This window comes from Protopterus annectens, chromosome 1.part1 (genome assembly GCF_019279795.1).
Source record: "Protopterus annectens isolate FY-2018-M chromosome 1.part1, PAN1.0, whole genome shotgun sequence".
NCBI classification, from domain to species: domain Eukaryota; kingdom Metazoa; phylum Chordata; order Ceratodontiformes; family Protopteridae; genus Protopterus; species Protopterus annectens.
Window position 1 is genome coordinate 1,429,693,614 of NC_056726.1, and position 16,969 is coordinate 1,429,710,582.

Genomic DNA, 16,969 nt, shown 5'->3' on the forward strand with positions numbered 1-16,969 from the left:
TACCGTGCTGAGGACAGTGTCCAGTGCATGCATCTTGTGGTGTACACTGCTGGTGTTGTGTAGCATTACTGTTAGTGTCCTATCCCGTGTGATACCCGCAGAGGTGGCTATGTAATCTGTGCCCTGCAGCAAAAGGCACTATGTGTGTATCAAGAGGCTTCGCCAATATATGATGGCCCATGGGTGACACGTGCAAGCTGCCCCTCGCAAATCTTTGTGGCTTCCCTAGCATGTAAGCAAACGCTGACAGCCATTGAATACCCTATGAATGACATTGGAGATTGAGCAGAATGTAGACATAGAACACCCTTCCTACATATTGTGGTAGCATACCTGGTGAGGGTATGATGGCAACCAAGGTCAGGCTCATACCAGCCTGTGACACATGCTGAGAGAGACCTTCTATGTTCCCTATCATGTAGTACAGGGAGGTACGTCTCAGGTCATCCATAGTGGCATGGACAATGACTGAGTCATACGTATCCATGCCTCTGACTGACCTGTATGCATGTGTCATGTGGTGGACCATAGTGCCCCATGGGCATATCACTGTGACCTTCACCATGTACAGCCTGTTTAGTGGGACCCCACTGCACTGGCCAAGAGAGGTACCTGACACATCTGTAGCAGGTGTGTTATGTAGCCCTACAGGCTGTGAGTGTTTGGTACACGGGATGTATGTGCCATGTGTGGCATGTGCTCTGTTCCGACTTAACATATGCCTGTGTGCCAGCTGCGGAGGTGTGTATGCTCAGGCAAGATGCTATTCTGAGGCTCCAAGTATGCCCCAGTGTGTTCATGTGTTTGGATTGCTGTCAGTGCAGGTCTATGTCACACTGGTTTTGTAGTCACTGTAGTATGTCATGCCACCTGACAGGGTATGGCAGTACTGGGTTCAGAGTGCTCAGTCCCCAGATTGGCTATGTGGTTGCATCTCACACATGTGTTGTACGTTCCTGGCCAGGGGAGAGGGTTGACTGCATACATGTGGCAGCTGTGACATTGCCACATGACTCACATATACCACAACTGGACCATAGAGGAGATTCACAGGTTACCTTTGCACATGCTACGATAGTAGTGTGATTGCCATGGTGATTACCAACACATAGGGCCAATGGGGAACAACATATTGAAGGTGAGTATGTGTGGGTGTACTGCTTCTGATTTCATAGCGCTGGCATTTATGACTGCACACGTGGGCAAATGCCAGGTAAGTCATATGCAATGTGTCACAGGCAACGTACATGTGAACAGGACAGACAGTGACGTTCTGTCAAGTGAGACATTGACATACGTATAGTACGCTATGCAGATGTCACTAGGAATTCATGGAAGCTCTGTAAATCTGCATTGCAGGTGGAATCAATGTTCCAGGGAACCTCAAGCAAACATGCATGCAAACAAAGCTACAGAAAGCAGGGCTGGAAGTAGTCCATTGTACAACAAAGAAGGGGTACCACTTCCAGTAGGTAACTGTGCAAATATGCAGGCACTATAAACATGTACCCAGGAATGCACAGCTCAGATGTCCATGGTAAAACTGATATTATTTAATATTTAATTTAATTTAAATTAAATTGGTACTGCACACATATCAACATGCGCAAACATCCACATTGCATAGTCATTGTGGGCAACATGCCACCATTAGTGTACATGTCCATCATTGCGTATCACTACTTGCATTACCTTCTCCCCTGTGCTACCTATGTATGTGGCTATCTGTTGACATCCTTACCACCAGTATGCAGTAATGTGCAGCTGTTACACTATGGTACTTACTATGGGTGTAGATAACAATTCAGGACAGTCATACAGTTACTGCATCAGGCATGCTGGGATATACACACAATCATATCAGCACACTGTACTGTTACCAACATGATACTAGTAATACACTTCTATGTATTCACCCTGTGCATCAGCAACATGTTAACCTGTTCCTGCACTGATGTTGGAATTTGCAGGAGGTGGCACAGTTTCATCATATGCACAGGGTGTGAACTAGGTATGCCTGAGTCTGCCACTGATACCACCAATTGACATGTATGTATATGTGTGTTGGTGAGGAACAGCAGTACAGGGTGGGCCACTGTTGGTGCAGTGTGTGTATGTATGTGGTAGCCCTAGGTGTTAACATTTCGCATGTGTGTATGCATGCACACAGTTCCACCTCATGGCTGCCATATACTGGAGTATGTGGGCAGCCACAGACTGCACCTGGCAGGTCATACAGATCAGTGTCTGTGGCCACGGACATGGTACCTGTGGCTGGCAGGGGTGCTACGGACCGTATCCGGTACTAAGCCAGACTGGGTACTGTCATCAGAAGTGGGTGTTCGTTGACTGGACACAGGTCCCTGTTGGGACTGTCCAGAGCCACGTGCACGTGGTCTCCTGGGGTGGTCTGATGACAGCACAGACCCAGCATTGCTGGGGCTGCTGCTGGCACTATGGGGGCGTCCGCGGGCCTGTTGTCATCTGCGTCGACTGCCAGCTGCTGCTGTTGCTGGCATATGGCCACGTCTATGCCCCAACCGTCCACCATTGCCCTGGCTCATGGACATGTAGTTGTGGAACTGCTCTAATATGTCCCCACAATGTCTGTATATGACATTGGTTAAATTACGGATAGCATCCGCGATGTCACGCATACTGTCAGTCATGGCTGTGCGACATGCTCTCAGCTCCCTTAGACCCTGTCTGGTGTACCTTTCCATATGTGACTGTGCCTGCATGACAGCCCAAAACATAGCTGAGGTTGACAGACCTCTTTGGGCATGTCTGCCAGAGACAGTATGCCCACAGATGCTCCCACGAGAACCCATGGGCAACTGTCTGTGTGGTACCATCTCAGAACCCTGCCCATGGCTGCTGTGTGGGGAAGCATGTGCCACAGATACCACATTACCCTGGTCAATGCCCACTATATCCTGTCCATCACCTAGGGAAATTGGTGACATAGGATGTACTGGCAGGATGACTGTGCGCAATGATGGGGTTGACAGCTGTGTACTGTCAATTGGCTGACCAATGACGGACCCTGACACACCTTCCTGTGCCATTACACAGATATCATCATTATCAGTACCTGTGGCACCAGATTCAGGTTCCCTGCTGCAGGACACCAGAGCAGCACCAGAACCTGTGGGAGGAAGACAGGAAACACAGTTTACAATGTCTACACAATGTTACCAGTGATGCACACATGCACACATGCACACGTGGACACATGCACACATGCACACGTGCACGTGCACACTGCGTGCACATGGACACGTGGACACACGCACATGCACACATGCACACCCGCAGTATACACACAGAGCACTACTGAGTTACACTATTATTACTAGCACTATCAGGACTATTATAGGTATTGTTAAAACACACTCACCAGCATGGATGGGCTACCTTGCTGTAACAATCGGAGGACCTGCAGAAATGAGGGATTAATGTCAGTGGGCACAACTGTGCCATTGATACTGCATGATACAGTTCAGTAGTACAACAGCTGCCTTTCACATGTCAGCTGCTGATATTGGCAATATCACACCTGCACAATTACATACTATGTTGACAGCTACATACCAAGGACACACCTTACACATGCATAAACTAACAGTGTATAGAACAGTCAAGTGTACATATGGCATATTACCTGCACGCTCCATGTCGTGTTGCTGTGTGGCTCCAGCCTCCATCATAATGCAGGTGTGTTGCTGTTGATGTTCCTGGGCTGGAGCCACAACACTTAGGAGTAGCCCCTCCAGTCTGGTGAGGGGAGGATGTGTGGCCCCCCACCTCCTGTGGTGACCTGTTGCCTGTGGATATCCGATGCATGCTGATGGACATTTCTGATTAAATCACTGCAGTGATGTCGTACCTGCTCATGTGTCCTATTATGCGTACCAATGTAATTTACCCTACGGACAAGGTCTTGCCACAGTGCAGCCCTCTCCTGCTGATTCTGGCTGGTGCGGGAAAACAGTATGTCATAATCCCGCACCAGGCTCTGGTGTATCTCTTCATCTTCTGCAGCAGAGTAGGCAGGATTTCGCTGACATGCCATGTCCCTGAAAGAGAACGCAAACAGGATATCAGCAAACTATGTCAGCAAAATATGGCACACATACTATACATGATACTCAACTGTGGTGATATACTACTACTCCCATATGTAGCACGTGTGTGTCTCTTGGTGGATACACATGTACATGGCCAGATATCAATGCTCAGCCAACACCTGTGCAACAATACCTGCCACATTCCATACAACATGGTACCAAGCCCCATCAGTCAACACACTGAGACAGGTCCAATGCACCACCTCACTATGGGGGTTCATAACAAGGTACTGTATGTGGCACGTCATCCACTAGTGTGATCTGGACACAAAATAATTGGCCTGGATATACATTTCCCACCACCACCACCAGCACAGTAGACTACTTTGATATATATGTGAATAGACAGATTTTCACTTGTTAGGACTGAGATGGTATCCATGCAGCCCACTGGCCCAGTGGAAGCCACAACACACAATGCTGACCCCTTTGCAAATGCTTCCCACGGACATCCCGAAGAATGCATGGAACATGCACACACAATTCTAACCCAGACCCTATGCACAAAGGTTAAGCATCCTGTCTGGTGGACCCCAGCCAAAGACAAATTGTATAACGATAGAAGGAGGCTACTGCAGGACAGAGCAGACGCACATAAAGGGAAGGCATCTGTGGTCGGCACTAGTAATAAGCTAAGTTCTCTCATAACAACATCCAAGGCCAGCTCTGAGAGAGAAATGGCCAAGGAGACTATAGATAACCACAAAGCCTTCTTCAGTTTTGTTAGAAACACGGACCAAAAGCCTCAGATATGCTCAGAGTTAGTACACAACTACATAAAATTCACTGAACCCACAGATACTGGCAACATTCATGCAGACAGGTTCAGTGCAAATATCCCCCTCCCTCTCCCCCAAAAGAAGTAATACTTATCACAGCTGAATGTAACCTCCCTGTCATCTCAGATGTCCAGGTGAGGGCTGCCCTCAGCATAGCAGAACACACAGCATCAATGTGACCTGATGGTATCCCTGGATGTGGGCTACGTGAACTCCAAGAGGAGCTACAACCGCATATAAAACTGATATTTAACCTTAGCCTTACTACAGGATATGTACCTGAACACTGGTGTACAGCAACAGTGGTCCCACTCCACAAAGGAGGCACCTCTACTGACCCTGTGAACAACGGCCCCATAAGCTTACCCAGCCTGGTCTGCAAAGCTATGGAAAGATTCATTATGGAACTCATGTACAGTGATATTGGGGACCTACAGACACTTGATCCCACCCAGTTTGCCTTTGTGAAGGGCTGATCCTGCCTTTTGAACCTGGTTGACTTTTTCAAAACAGTCACTACAACCATTGATGAGGGCAAAGCAGTCCATACAGCCTACCTGGACTTGCTTAAGGCCTTCAACACAATACTCCACTCAGGCATCATAGACAAGCTCATCAGCTTAAATGTTAATACATATGTCACATGATGGGTTGCAAACTGGTTGAACAACAGAATCCATAAAGTCAAAATTGCAGGAGCCATGTCAGACTCAAAGCCAGTCACAAGTGGTATCCCACAGGGCTCTGTCCTAGGACCCCTCTTGTTTGGCATTTATTTCTCAGATGTGAAAGCAAACATGGGCGGGTTGTGGATGACAAAGTTCCCAGATGACTACAAACTAAGCACCATAGTCAATACACCAGCTGACACACGCATCCTACAGGCAGGCCTCACTGAAATGGACAACTGGTGCCAGAATCATGGCCTAACACTGAATGGCATGAAATGTATAGTCATCCCCTTTGGGTAAAACAATGTACACACAACTTATCACATAGACATACATAAAGATACAGACCAATAACACATATGGAGGGTTCACAGTATGTAGACTATTAAATTGTTACTTTACATTACCTGTGTTTGTCGCACCTGGTTGCGTTACCGTTAGTATAGGTTCCTGCTGCTGCTAGCCCAGCTTGATACTGACACTGATGACAGCTTCAACTTAGTTTTTCTTAAGTGTGGTTTTTGTTTGTGTTTTTATTTCCTTTTTTTCTTTCTCTCTCTCTCTCTCTCTCTCTCTCTCTCTGCCTCCAGATGGTGCAATGAAAGTATTGCATGCGTGGACTGGGAGTACAGGATGCTTTTGTAGGTATCTGCATATGTCCATGTGATGGCCTCTGTACCAATTGTTAGCCAGCATTTGCTGATTGCATGCAGCCAGTTGTGTACTGATTGCAGTTCTCACTGTGATTTCAGGACAGTGCTATAAAAGGGTATGTGAGATAGGCGTTGCCCTTTCAGATTGTAAGGACGGGGACCATGCTGGTATGCTGTGGACACTGTTCTGTGAGTGTAAAGGTTAGTATGTTTCTCATCATTCAGGCTGTGTTGTAGATTAACATTTCTCCATTCGTCTCTCCTGTTTCCTGTACTAGGTGTGTATGTACACTGACACCTACAACTATATATATATATATATATATATATATATATATATATATATATATATTTATATATGTATAATAACTGACATTATTACCTACTAGCTACCAACTAGCATGGCTGTTTCTGTTCATACACTACTATTATAGATATCCACTAGATTTGACAGTAAATATACATGACATGCTTTGTGTACTACACATCCTATATTCCCTTTACATTCATTCCTACTATTACATGATATATTTATTGTAGCACAATGTTTTTATATAACAATCATGGCTTAGTGGTAAATCATGCAGACTACTGTTTCTAAAGTCCTGGGTTCGAGACTGACAGTGGGATTTTATTTTGCTTTTGAACTGACTACAGCACCTGTCATTCAGAGTGACTAAGGCACTTTTAATCAGTTGTAACCGGGTTAGCGCTGATTTGCGCGGAGCTCCCGCATGCACACTGGCATTTAGCTCCGCGCACACCCACGCTAATTTCTTTGAAAGAAATGAAAATGGGGAGACAGGAAAGTGGTGAAAAAGGGGTCACAAAGAGGGTAAGACAGTAGGGAAACAAGCTTGGGTTTTGCAGGAAGGATGTAGGTAAGGCCCATAGCTGTCCATTTCTTCATCAGCAGCAGCTGTGCATATGTTTGTAATTTGGTGTGACACTTGAAACCTTCCACCCCTGAGAGAGGTGTAAGGACAACAATAATACTTGTTGTATAGCCAATTGTAATTGACAGTTTCCATGTCCAGCAGACATGTGTGCGAAATGGGTAGCTATGTATGGGGTGTAATTTTTTTGTGGGTACAGAGTGCCCTTTTTTTTTTTTTTTTGAGGTGAGAGTGGTATGTCAGGTAAAGGAAGTCTGTATAGCTGGGGAGGTAGGTTGGGTAGGTCAACAAACAAGACCAACAAGACGCATACAGGGATGGTGTATGACACATGTGGGGGGGGTTACACAATTGACGGGGATGGATGTTTGAATATCCAGAGCCCATGAGCCCACAGATGGCAACAGCGGAACTGATATCCCCACCCATGGGCAGTTGCCACTGTGCCTTCACTGCCCAGGATGGGGCTGTGCTGGGGGCTGTGTAGGCCGGGCAGCAGGCACGCCCATTAGTTGTGCCACCCGTGCCTCAAGCTGGTGTAGGGGCCCAAGCACAGCATGCCGGATCTCCCTACGCACCACAGTCCGGACACTACGGAGGGTGATTGGATATTCTCCTCCGGCCACGCTTGCAGAGGAGGGACGAGCCCCATCCCCTGCAGCGCTTCCACCCACAGGTGGCAATGGGCCACTGGAGGAGGGTCCGGCCTGGGCACTACTGCCAGGTGCACTCGCCAGCTGAGGTGGGAGAGGTGGGTCCGCTGGAACCCGCCTTCCCTGTCGTCCTACGTTTTGCATTATGTCATGACAGTTTGGGTTAGTAACATACAATACCATTCATGATTAGTTGTAACAGCATGCATTTGTATTCCCATTAACCAAACACCCAGATATTCACACCATTGAACAGCAAGCATAACACATGCATAATTTGAACAGCAATACACAGTCCAACAACATGCAGGGTTGATTGATGGCAACAGGCCATCAGGTTTGGATGTATGAACAGGGCAGATGCATCAACGTACATGCAAATATGTATGACCCAACAGGACAAATGTCCAGGGGTGTTAATTGTGATTGCACATACCAATTTCACGTGGAATGGATTATATGTGGTTATAGGGTAGGGTGCAGAAAATATAATTAACACCTTCAAATACCAATACATATGCTGTACATTTCTAATAGCTGCAGATATATACACACTACAGTTCTACCTACAGTTTCCTATGTGATAACTACTTCAAGTTGGTGATAGGAATGTTACTGCTACATCAATATACATTTTCATTTTTATTCATACAGGTTCATATCTGGCTCTGTTCAGCTACATCATCCTGCTAGATTTGCTTTATATAGCTATAGACAACTGTGGATGTTTGGTATTTCAGACAATCATACTATCTGCATATTGCAGACTGAGAGCAACATATCCAGATTTTGGGATACACATTCCAGCTGCAGGAACATTTTGAACACATTTTGCAGTTAGGTTCTGCTGGTCACATTAATTTCATTCTGTACTGACTGCAGTATACTTTATTCAGGGGTTATTACTACTTTATTGGTGGATTCATAGCTCTTTCTCACACTCTCTCACTTGTTTTATTTTTACAATTCAGTATGATACTTACTTCTAGGCTTTATTGACATGTTTTAACTGTAGTTATTACAATCCTTTCCAACAGTCTCACTTCTGTCATGTTTCAGTATTTCAACAAGGATATATTTCACACATGTGTTTTGTTCATCTTCTGCAGCTGTACTTTTCAGCCTGCTACAGGTTGTGTACTATTATATTACAGGTGGGACATCTTTATTTCAGACTTTGTTTCAGACATTTACATTTTTCTGTTTGGATTACAGACTGCAACACACTTTTGTAATCAAGCAATACTTGCAAACACTCTTACACTGTTACTTGCACATTTTGTTACTTAGTGACTACACTGCACTCTTTTGCTAACTGTTATTCTTTTATATTTATTTACAGTTACAGGGAGAGGATTACTGACCTGCCTGGTGGCGCAACTGCACCAGCCTAACGCCATAGGCTCTGCGGTTCGCAGAACGGACACCTGCAGCTGTAATATAAATAAAGTAATATTGGAATACACATCTCCATAATATCAGCCAGGTTAATTTCTTACATACATAATTAGATGTAACTTACTCAGTAGTGGGGTGTTGGGCATTTGCCGGGCCTTCTGGATCCAACGGTTCAGTTGGTCCTGCTTGCGTCTCTTCAGGTCCGCATGGTGGTGTTGGACCTGCTCACCAGTCCTTGGAATCCCTGTAAGATCATGAGCCAACCGGTCCCACGCCTCAGCCCTATATGCTCCCCACAGGACCTGGCCCTGCATGAGTTGGGCCTCATGATTGTGGGCAAGGAGCCAAACCCTATATTTGGACTCCTCAACGCCCCACCTCTGTGCTGGAAAGCAACTGCCCTCACCTATTCCTGACATTCTGGCTGCAAGTTAGTTCTACAATCGGTTATGCTGTGTATTCCCACCTATGGGGCTTATATATGCCATTTTTCCCGCACTTATCTGTGATTGGCCATTTTGGAATTATATCAGCTTCACAAAACCTGCTTTGTCATGCTCCTCTTTCTATTCATTCCTATATATTTTCTATTACTGCATTTCTAAGTACAGCTGTCATGGCTTAGTGGTTCAGTACCTTGACTATGGTGCATGGTATCCTGGGTTTGAACCTGGCCACTGCTTTTTTATATTTTATGACTGTCTACACAGGCTAGAAGGTGTGTTGGTGTAAAGGCAGTTTTGTTACAGCTTGCTCAATGTTGCCCGTCGGTTAGCTTGTTGGCGCGGTGCGCAGCTCCGTGCAAATGGGTTCTGCTGGTTTACGCTTCATTTGGCTGTCAGCATGCATATTACGTTCAGCTCAGCTAGGAGCACACAGTTTCAACGTGTTAAACCACTGCTCACCTACGGGTACTCATTCTACACCTGTTAAACCACTGCTCACCTACGGGCAGATGTACTCAACTTCTTAAACTGTAGCTCAGCTATAGGCACATCTGGCATTTTTTATTATTTTGTTATCTCACATTTCTTCATAATAAATGGCCCATTTCATTACATTTTACATAAAATATAATTTTATATGTGTACATGTATGTCAGGGACTTGTTTCGCGCTTATTTCACTAAAAATCAAAATTGATGTGGTGGGGGCTCAAACAGTGACTGCCTGCTCTTCAGCCAACGTCTCTACCACTACGCTATTGCTTTTTGGCTTACTTTGCATATGTAGTTCTTATCTGCTTTTCCACTGACTGCTAACTGTGGCTAAGCTACGGGCACGCCCGCGCAAACGAGCGGACTCATGGGCAAACATCTTTACAATTTAAAAAAAATATATAACATGTTCATTTATATATTTTATGTTCATAGTTTGTGGGGGCATGTGTTGTGTTGTGTTTATTCACATTTCCATGGACTCTGTAGTGGGGATTTACTTTCAGGACTTTTACTCTTCTGGGGTCGTGTCCGTTTGCAGGGCTCGGCCTATGGAAGCGCCCCCTACTGTCTTCCACGGACCATGTAAGCCTTAGGTGTGATTCAGCATGCCCTCATGCATATGCATGACATGCTGACGTCACACCGTTTAACTGCAGCCTCCGTGTAAGCCTTGTAACTCTTACACAGAGGCTTCGTGAATCCTGCCTAATATCTTCATATACATTTTCTTCAATTTTTTTGTTTATTTCCATTTTAAAAGTTGTAGTTTGACCTCTCTTCCATTTCTTAAATTCTTTGTCTTTCTCCTTAATCAGGTGTGTTGTTCTTATATATACCCTTATGTTGTATTCCTAGATCCTGATGTTAAACATTTTTTTTTTATTTTTTTGCACTCACACCATTTCTCTTTCAGAACTTTCCACATTACATCTGCAGTTTTTCCACTGAACTCATCACTCCGGTTAGTTTTACATATTGACTGTTTTGCTTCCATATAATCTGTAATTAACCGTCTCTGCATTGGTTTAGATTTCAGTTTGGCAGCATTATCTAGCAACAAATTAACTTTTATAACCCCATGATCACTGCACATCAATGGTGGTAAAACCTGACTTTAAGTAACAGTGATTTCTTTAGGAACACAAACAAAGTGTGTTCCGTTCCCTGGTAGTTTTTTTTTTTTTTACAATCTGAAGCGATTGTTGTTCCTGAACATAAGTTGTGAATAATTTCTTATGTTGTTGAATCAATATTATTCCAGTCTGTTTCTGATAAAATGAATTCCCTAGCTAATATTATTCTTCCTTCCTATGTTTCATGCAAGAACTGTATGAATTCCTCTAGGTCACCAGCACTTGACTTTGGTGGTCTATATACTCCAACAATTGTTATATGTTCCAGGGTTGTCCTTATTGTCACAGTTACACAGTTTATAGTATTGGCGTTATCACTGAACATGTAATAATCACAGGTCTCATTACTATCTTTAATCCCTATCATAACACTGCCACCTGATTTTTTGTTAGAATGTCTGTTACAGTAAAAACTTTTATACCCTGACAAAACTAGTTTCCAGTCATAGCTCTTTAACCATGTTTCACAACCAATAATAACATTAATCTTGTGGGAACGTAGCAAATTTTCTAATAAAAAAAAATTATTATTAATGCTCCTAGCATTAACAACCACCAGAGATGCATCAAATGTTGCTATCTGTGAGCTGTTAAATTTTAGAAATGGCAATAATTCTGCCTAGTATTTGTCAAACAATGTAAAATATCTGCTGCAAAAAATCTCTTCTCTGATCTTGACAAATGCACGCCATCCTTTCTGAACACGTGTGCCCAAAACTAGGCTTGGATGATCTACACATTTCAATTTTTTAAAACAGGACATTTTTTCCATGTAGGTATTTACCCAAAAAATCTTTTCATTCATGGTGACCTGACTATCCTTTCTATATGTGATTTGTGGAAAATAAATCCTAACACCAGTACAAACAATACTATCTAAGACTGCTGTAAGATTTCTACTAACAGTCAGAGAGTATTTGCAGATGAGATCATTTGTATTTCTTCTTTTGGCTTTTCCTGGTTAGGGGTCACCACAGCGGATCACCTGTCCGCTCATGATTGGCAGTAGAGTTTTACAGTGTCAAGTTGCCAGCCCAGCACCCAACCTTCTACAGAAGACACATGCACGCACTCACACCTAGGGCCAATTTGGAGTGTCCAATCCACCTACAACATGTCTTTGGGAGAAAACCAGAGCACCCCCACACAGGGAGAACATGCAGATTCCACTCAGAAGGCACCGCAGCCAAGGATCGAACCAAAGAACCTCTTGCTGTGAGGCGACACCGCTAGCTGCTGCACCACTGTGGCTGCCCAGATGAGATCATTTGTACTGATATGAAAAAACAAAGCCACACTTGCTCACGTTAATTATCTTCCTCAAATCAGACTTTAGAAAAATCTTAAGAGAGGTAATATAATACTTCCAAATGATCAAAAATTGTAAAAAAAAAAAAAAAAAAAAACCTTACCTCACATATTGCTATAGAAGAAAAATGCCAAATGAACGCATTTGCAAAGACATCTTTTACAACTGCCCACTTTCAGCAGTTTTAGCCTCCTGAAGTAAGACAGACAATTGTGAGTGCCTTATTTTCTTTAACAGAGTTCCTCATGTATATCTATATTTGTCTATATATATATATATATATACATATATATATATATATATATATATATATATATATATACACACACACACACACACACACACACACACACACACACACACACACACACACACACACACACACACACACACACACACACACACAGTGCCATGACGGTGCCGTGACTTGTGTCTACATTACAAGCACATCAAGAGGTCACATAATAATATGTGTTCAGGTAGCAATGACAGTCAAAACAAAGTTTCATAAAACAAGAGTATAACCTGCATATCAGAGTTTTGGATCTGGGAGTTGTCTCTAAAGCCATTATCCTCTTAAGGTATGCTATGTTGCAAGATCATGAGTGTTTCCCTGGGTTTATTCCTGTTGGAGCACTTACCCCTGTTTCAACGTGGCTTACCATAAGCATCATCTCCCCCCAATTTGCATGAACATTTGCGAGAACGCACCTAGGTGTCCAAACCTTCTGGGGAGTGGGGGGGGGGGTTCACCCTTTTGCCCTTCGGTTTTGCAAAGTGGAGTTTTGCGCAGGAGAAAAGTGTACTTGAAAGCTACTCCTGCTGTGAAAAAGACAGGCTTATTTTCATTGGATTATGGCCTAACTGCCCTCCTACCACTGACTGACATTTAGAGAGGACACACCCTTGGCCCAAGGACATCTCATTCCCCATATCTATCTACTTGCTTAGCCCAATTTGCGGTTGTTTTCCTGTCTCTAACAGAGCTAGATGAAGTGACTATCCTTGCTTCATGTTACTTCAGGAATCTCTCCTTGGAAAACTTGAGTAGGCTTAGCTACATCATTCCTTTGCCAATCCATTGCCAACTCCAAATGGTGCCTGAAACACTGGACCAGCTGTAGTTGCCTGGGTCATTTATCCTTGTATGCCAACAGAGCTGGAGTTATACTGAAAACAATTCAGAAAAATTAAGAAACTGGCTACATTAAGCTAAAAAAATAGACAACTGACTGAATGATGAGAGACAACACAGCAGCTGCATGTTTATAAGTGTTCCTGTGAAAACTGTAATTGCCAGCCACCATCATTATTCATCAGCATACAAATGTGGCCTAAAAGACAGCTACAGATTTAGGGTCACTATATGATAGTAGGTAGTTTCAGTCACAGCCACAGCTGTGTTGATCAGAAGCATTAAACTTGTCAAATATAAGCAGTATGTGGTAAGCCTAGTGGGACACTGAGTTGCTTGCAGTTGCTTAAAAGCAATTATTAGGCCAGCCAGTGGCAATGGCTAGAGGGATAAGGACCTAATTATTGTCCAGCCGACCGGGGTTCAGTTAGCATGCTGGGCTTATTAGGTGCTAGCAGGGAGGGATTGGCATACCAGTCCCAAGCAGAAAGACATTTGTCTTGAAGTTCCCTGAAAGGAGGCATGATCTACAGAGTGGAGTAGCCCTTGGGCAGAACAGACAACTGGAAGGGAGGTCATGGGAAATAATGATAGTAGGCCATGAAATAAAAAAATCCTTCAATGAAAGCAGTTGCTGGCATGACTTCCAAGATGCCCTTAAGATCCACACTATCCTCAACCCCAGTCCATGAGTTGGACAAAATTCAGAATGGAAGAAGGAAAAGGTAGACATGTTGATGGGAGGGAGCACAGGAATGGCCAGAAAGCATGAAGAAAATCAGGAAAAAAAGGAAAAAAATAAAGGGCAGTACAATGCATCTAGACATCTAGCTCACCATAACTCAAAAGTTAAGAGGTCGCAGTTTATAAGACCCAGTAGTAGATATTATATAAATGATGGCATTTGGGAGCAAAGTCTATATATAACCCTGCTTGTTACCAGGGCATGGATTTGTTAGTAGTAGCCCAAAACTGTGCTGCTGATGCAAAGGATACTATTATACATGTTCTGGGCTATTTTGAATTGCATAAAAGTTGACAAGCAGCATGGTATGGTGGATTGTTATTTAACTGTTTTTAACAAAGTGTTCTGAAACTCGCAAATTGTGACTGTATGCACAAACACTACACTGGACATATATGGTCTGTGGATCTCACTCATTATACAAAAAGAAGCTCAAGGAAACCACTGCCTGGATTTAAAAAAAATGTTCTGATGTACTACAGCCTGTGATTCTAGTCAGTTAATAGTTGCTTTCATTTTATGAAGACTGGCATTACAAGTAAAGTTATTCTTGTTAAAAAATAATAGTTTCATGAGCTGATTACTTGACAGTGTATCACTGATTTGCTAAGTCCAGTTGACATTCGCTTCATTCATTATTGTGATTGCTACATGTTTGAGAAAAGGAAAACACAACATTCAGCTAAAGAGCAAGTAGAGTCATAAAGCAAGCATAATGTAAATTCCTAAAGATCTGGAGCTGAATTCATAAAGGTCCCTCAAGGTGTACATGATCTGTACATCTTGTGGTAAACTTTTCATATCCAAAGACACTCCTAATACAGGACTTTAGCACGGAATTATGAACCTATTCATCAGGACAGCTCATAGTCATGCTACACTGTAATGAGGCAGTCTGGGAGAGAGGCATATGCTAATTAGCCATGCGCATGTGCTCTCTCCTCCAGGACTTTCATAGGGAAGGCAGCCATGTAGAATAGCACAGCGACTCCTACCACGATGCCGTAGTGAACATGGCCAAAAGGTCATATTCAGCCATTGCAGTACAGGGAAGTAATTTTAAGTTTAGTAAGTAGTTATTAGAGCAGACAGAACCATTAAATAGTGGGATAAAGTCCTAACTAGGGTAGGAGGTCTATGCATGAGCATATGTGAGGAGGGGGGTGTATGTATGACTATATGTATGAGTCAGTGTGTCTGTGTGCATGTGTGTGTGTTTCTGTTTCTGTCTGGGAGTTAGCAGTTTGGGGTAGAGGGGTAACGTTAGGTTTGTGTGTGTGTGTGTGTGTGTGTGTGTGTGTGTGTGTGTGTGTGTGTGTGTGTGTGTGTATGGATTAATGGGTGAGTATGTGAGTGAATACCTTTCCTTTGAGAGTATGAGTGTGTCTGTGTGTGTGTGTGTATATGTGTGTGTGGGTGGGTCGTGGTGGCTGTCATGCCTCCACACTCCCCTAGACTTATAAGCAAATTCCACAAAATTGGTTGGGGGAACAGCTACTTACCAGTAATGATTCTATTACATGGTAGCCACCAGGGATAACTTTAAAAGTCTTGTGCTTTAGTGGCACTTAAACAGTATGGGGAACAGGTGGATGGGGGTATATTAGACACCAAGGATGGCATTAAAGTCTTGTGTTGTAATGGTACTTAAAAGGTACAAGGATCAAGAGGGAGACAGGAACACTGAATCCCAGGGATGCTACACTAATTTCTTAGTAACACTCAAAATGGTACAGGAATCGAGCAGTTGGAGTGAACACTAGGCACAAGGGATTACCCATATATTGTCTGCCACAATGGGACTTAACACATTTTTCTTTGATGGCTTTGGCCAGGAAAGGGAGACATCAGAGGGGTTCAGAAACCGCAGGGACAGGTATGCGGTGTAGTGTGTGTATGTGCATGAGTGTGTGTGTGGTGTGTGTTGTGTGTGTGTGTGACTGTGTACTTGTGTTCACTACCACTGAAAGCACTGATCTGCTCTTCATGTATTTATTTATTTATTTGACACTTATTGACCGGGGTAGTCCATCTGAGCTTGCACCCTTTTTCAGCAGAGGCTTTTTCATGGTAGTTAACTGCGATTTATTGACAGGGAAATTACCTGATAATGAGGTCTTTCCTCCTTGCAGCAATATGTCTGTGAATCACAAAAAATACTGTGACTGTTAATGAAATGCAGTAACAAGTTACTGAATCCTTGAGCTGGTCATTTCAGTGAACTTAATTTCTAAGTATTACGTAAAATACCAGTACATAGGGATACTTATTTCCTCCTAGCATATCTCAAGACAGAGAATCACAGTACTTTCTGTCAGTTATTGTTCAATACTGCTTAAGAAAAGTCAGTGATAATGGAAAACCAAATCAAAACCCTAAATTACAACCAATGCAATTGTAATTACATTTATTTCAGAAACACTTCCAGAAAAGTTTAGAAGTTTGGGAAATGTATATTTATACTCATGTATTACATGTGATTCGACCTGTCTCTCCATCCAACATTTTTTAATATGTATTTTAAAAA

At 43.3% G+C, this 16,969-nt stretch overlaps 1 protein-coding gene across 1 annotated transcript in view; it reads right to left on the bottom strand.

The window, feature by feature from the left end:
• LOC122816347 (deleted in malignant brain tumors 1 protein-like) overlaps nucleotides 1–11,114 on the bottom strand; it is a 144,727-nt gene extending 133,613 nt beyond the window's left edge. The window contains exon 1 of the mRNA XM_044089081.1: nucleotides 11,018–11,114. Coding sequence (XP_043945016.1) covers nucleotides 11,018–11,114 — 97 coding nt within the window. The remainder of the gene's footprint in view (nucleotides 1–11,017) is intronic.
• Between the last annotated feature and the right edge of the window lie 5,855 nt (nucleotides 11,115–16,969).